The 3,462-nt window shown below is 61.1% G+C and overlaps 1 protein-coding gene across 1 annotated transcript; it reads left to right on the top strand.

Annotated features, from left to right (window-relative positions):
• Positions 1-668: 668 nt before the first annotated feature.
• On the top strand, positions 669-3,081 carry CLPSL2 (colipase like 2). The gene is made up of 3 exons (XM_080665029.1): positions 669-904; positions 1,640-1,762; positions 2,874-3,081. The coding sequence occupies exons 1-3, from the start codon at positions 818-820 to the stop codon at positions 2,967-2,969; spliced, it is 306 nt and encodes a 101-aa protein (XP_080521155.1). The 5' UTR covers positions 669-817; the 3' UTR covers positions 2,970-3,081.
• Positions 3,082-3,462: the final 381 nt, after the last annotated feature.

Raw genomic sequence — 3,462 nt, 5'->3', positions numbered from 1 at the left:
TGCCCAGGGCCCAGGATGGAGCCTGCCACGGAGGCATGAGGGTTGTGCCCTTGACTGGAGTCAAGCCGGGACCCTTCAGTTCACCGGCAGAGGCTGTATATCCACTGAGCCAAACCCGCCAGGGCAAGAGCACATTTTCAAATGCAGAAGCAGGCAGGCTGGAGGAGGTGGGAGCTTAGTCCAGGGAAAGGTGAGGAAGGCCTGCTGCCCAGTTCCAGTGATTGCCTGGCACTCTCCCTTGACCCTCCTCCTCCCCCTGTGATTTCCTCTCTCCTCCCCCCCACTTGCCCCCACACCTCACAGGTAAATCCTTAGACAAGTGATGACGCAGCTGGCAAGGCTGGGCCTGGGGAGGGTCTGAGCCGGGTGGCTTACCCCAAAGGTGAGGGGTGGGGCAGTTTAGTGCGCCCCGCAGACAGAGGGGCAGAATATCAAGAAGGAAGCGGTTTTCATTTCGGTTTATACGTTTTGCAAAATTTTTCAAAAACAAGTTTCCTGTTACAGCTTTAAGTTTTTATTTGGAAGTGATATATATAGAGAGAGGCCCTGGGCCCCCGAATCTATATAATCAGGCCCGTCCAAGGCTGAATCGGGGCTCCGTCCTTCACGCCTTCCCGGGGCTGGAAAGGGCTCCGCACTGCTCGCCTCCGCGCTGGGCAGCTTGTGACCATTCACTCCCTCACCCCGACCTCTAGCGGCCGGTGACCCTGGGCTTCGGCACCCCCACCTCCAGCCGGGTCACCGGGCGTCGGGTCACGTGTCCGGGAAGGAGGTTCATCCCCGCGGCCGGAGCCCCAGGACCGCCGCGCCCACGGCCATGGCCACAGCGCTCGCACTCCTGGCTGGGGTCCTGCTCCCCTGCGGGGGCGCCCTCTCGCCGTTCAATAGGCGGCTCTCATTGAAGGTGAGCGCTCCCTTCCGCTGGGCCGCGGGCGGGGCGGGGCGCCGGCTGGTTGGAGGGAGAAGTGGCGGCTGGGAGGGAACCACCGCAGACGCAGACGGGGCTTTGTGGCCAGGCTGGAGGCTGGATGTGTGCCCAGCGGACACAGCCCCGCTTCACCTCCCTGGTGGCGCCGGGGACGAAAGGACGTGCTTGTGGCCAGCGCCCCCCTCCCTCCCCAGCGCCCACTCGGGACGTCTCAGCGCTGGGTTCCTGACACGCCTCACCTACCTGCTCTAGTGTCTCCCTCTGTCCCCCCCTTCCCCCGCAGCGCCCACTCGGGACGTCTCAGCGCTGGGTCCCAGACACGCCTCACCTACCTGCTCTAGTGTCTCCCCTGCCCCCCCACTTCTGGGCGCAATGACGCTTTCTTCCCTTTCCCAGCTTTCTCTCTCCCCTACCGTCTGCCCACACTCCTACTGGAGTGTGATCTGGGAGTACCTGCTCCCCAGCTCAGGACACCCTTTGGGACCCACAGCAATGAGGCCCCGGGGAAAGGAGAGGGAGGCGAGGGAAAACGCTAGACCCCCTCTGAGTGCTGGGGGAGGGGCACGCTGTGGGGTGGCCCCTGGGAGTGACATCTTAGGGCTTCTCTTCTTCCACCCTGGGCCTTGGCAAGAGCCTTCCCCCGCCCTCCCCCGCCCTCCCCCGCCCTCCCCCACCGCCGGAGAGCTGGTGACACAGGGGCTGTCCCCACAGGTGGATGGAGCTCGGTGCTCCCACCACTCGGAGTGCTCCAGTGACTGCTGCCTCATGGACTTTGACAGTGGAGGCGACTTCTGTGCCCCCAGGGGTAGAAAAGCCATGGTGTGCTTGCCCCAGGTGAGGCTCTGGGGTGGAGACGGGTAAAAGCCCACGTGGCTACACCTGCTTCTTCACCCCTGCTTGGTGTGCCCTTCCTGCTCCTCCACCTGGCAAACTCCTCCTCGTCCTGCAATGCCAGCCACTCCCTCTGACAAGCCTTCTCTCCTTGTAATCCCCCCACTCTGGGCCCAGACCCTCAGCAGGGCCCGGGTCTCCCTGGTGGCCATGCCTTGGGTCTGAGTCAGCCATGCTTGGAGCCCTTCAAGGGCAGATCACAGCATACTCATCTTTGAAACCCATACCCCTCAGCTTAGTGCCTGCGCAACACAGGTGTGCAACAAATGTTTGTTGAATGAATATCTATTTGTTGAATGAATATCTACCGTAACATCACTGAGGCAAAGTGGGAAAGACATTCTCCCTAGCAACCCCCACCCCCTGCCACAGTGACCTCACTCTGGAGAGCAGTGAGGCACCGCAGTGGCAAAGGCACAGCCTTCCTGCTTTCCACCCCGTCTTTGTGACCTCAGACAGGTCACTTCTGTTCTCTGGCCTTGGTTTCCTCATCTGTAAAATGGGGTCACAGACCTCCTCCACCAGGCTGTTGGGAAGAGTGTGTGTTCCTGGCAGCGACAGAGCTCAGCTGCGCATGCTGGTTATTAGCTGGTGGAAGCGGGCGGCAGGGGCGGGGGCGGGGGCGGGGGCGCGGAGGGCAGCGTGTCTTGTTCCTGCTCGCCTCCTCTCCTCTGGCCCTGGGCCCAAGCCCTTCCAGGGAGGCTGGGCTCGGCCTGCATGGTCCTGTCTGGGAGCTGCCAGGGCCCTTGGGAGCAGCCAGGCCCCCGCCCTGGCCCTACTCTCTCGCAGTGGCCAGAGGGTCTTTTCATTGTGAGCACTTGATCAAACTTATTTCATTTAATCCTCTTAATAGCCCTAGGAGGTGGGTTACAATTATTAGCTCCTTTGACAGATGAGGAAACGAAGACAAAGTTGCCTAAGGCCGTGAAGGTATAAGCTGTAGAGCTGACAGGCCCCAGGTCCGACTCACCATGACTTGTGCTTCCCGAGAAGTTTAAACCCCCTTCTTCCCGGAACCTTGGTGACCCCCAACTCTCATACTCACTTCCCACAGACCAAGGGAGCCACCAACATCATATGCCCCTGCCGACTGGGCTTGAGTTGCATACCCAAGGACCCGAGCTGTCCCCGCCGGTGCTCTCTGATTTAGAGGATGATGCGGGGGACACTGCCATCCCCTCCCCTCCTCGGGCCAGAGGCCTTGGCGTCCCCATCTTGTTCACAATCCAGCTCAGACACATTAAAGTTACTCTCCTGCTCTGGCCTCTGTGCATTTCCTGGGAGAGGGAACCTGGTAGCGCTCGCCCCCGTCTGGGGCCCGTGAAAGGGGAGGCTGGAGGCCTGAAAGAGCTTCCCCTGGGGTTTGGCCTGGGAGGAGGCATGGCGGCCTCAGGGCAGTGCTTGGGAAGGGAATGGGGTGGGATGTGTGGGTGAGAGGCTGCGTCCAGGAAGGTCCCGTGGGATGGAGGGCTGTGTGGAAGGGGCAGAGTTAAAGAATGCGCCTGGAGCGTGGATGTTGAAGTGCCCGTGGATGGCTGTGTGGTAGGAGGGACTGAGAGGGAGTATGTGAACACTGTGCAAGGGGGTGAAGGGTGGAGGTCATTGGGAAAGGACTTGTGAGAATGTGCGTGAAGTGTGGATGC

Source organism: Plecotus auritus (genome assembly GCF_963455305.1).
Source record: "Plecotus auritus genome assembly, chromosome: 4".
NCBI lineage: Eukaryota > Metazoa > Chordata > Mammalia > Chiroptera > Vespertilionidae > Plecotus > Plecotus auritus.
The sequence above is the reverse complement of the archived record's forward strand: the minus strand, read 5'-3'. Positions and strand labels throughout refer to the sequence as shown.

Coding starts and splice junctions, on each gene's coding strand:
- CLPSL2 (XM_080665029.1), top strand. CDS start 818: ATGGCCACAGCGCTCGCACTCCTGGCTGGGGTCCTGCTCCCCTGCGGG. Junction 905..1,639: donor ATAGGCGGCTCTCATTGAAG/GTGAGCGCTCCC, acceptor CTGTCCCCACAG/GTGGATGGAGCTCGGTGCTC. Junction 1,763..2,873: donor CCATGGTGTGCTTGCCCCAG/GTGAGGCTCTGG, acceptor CACTTCCCACAG/ACCAAGGGAGCCACCAACAT.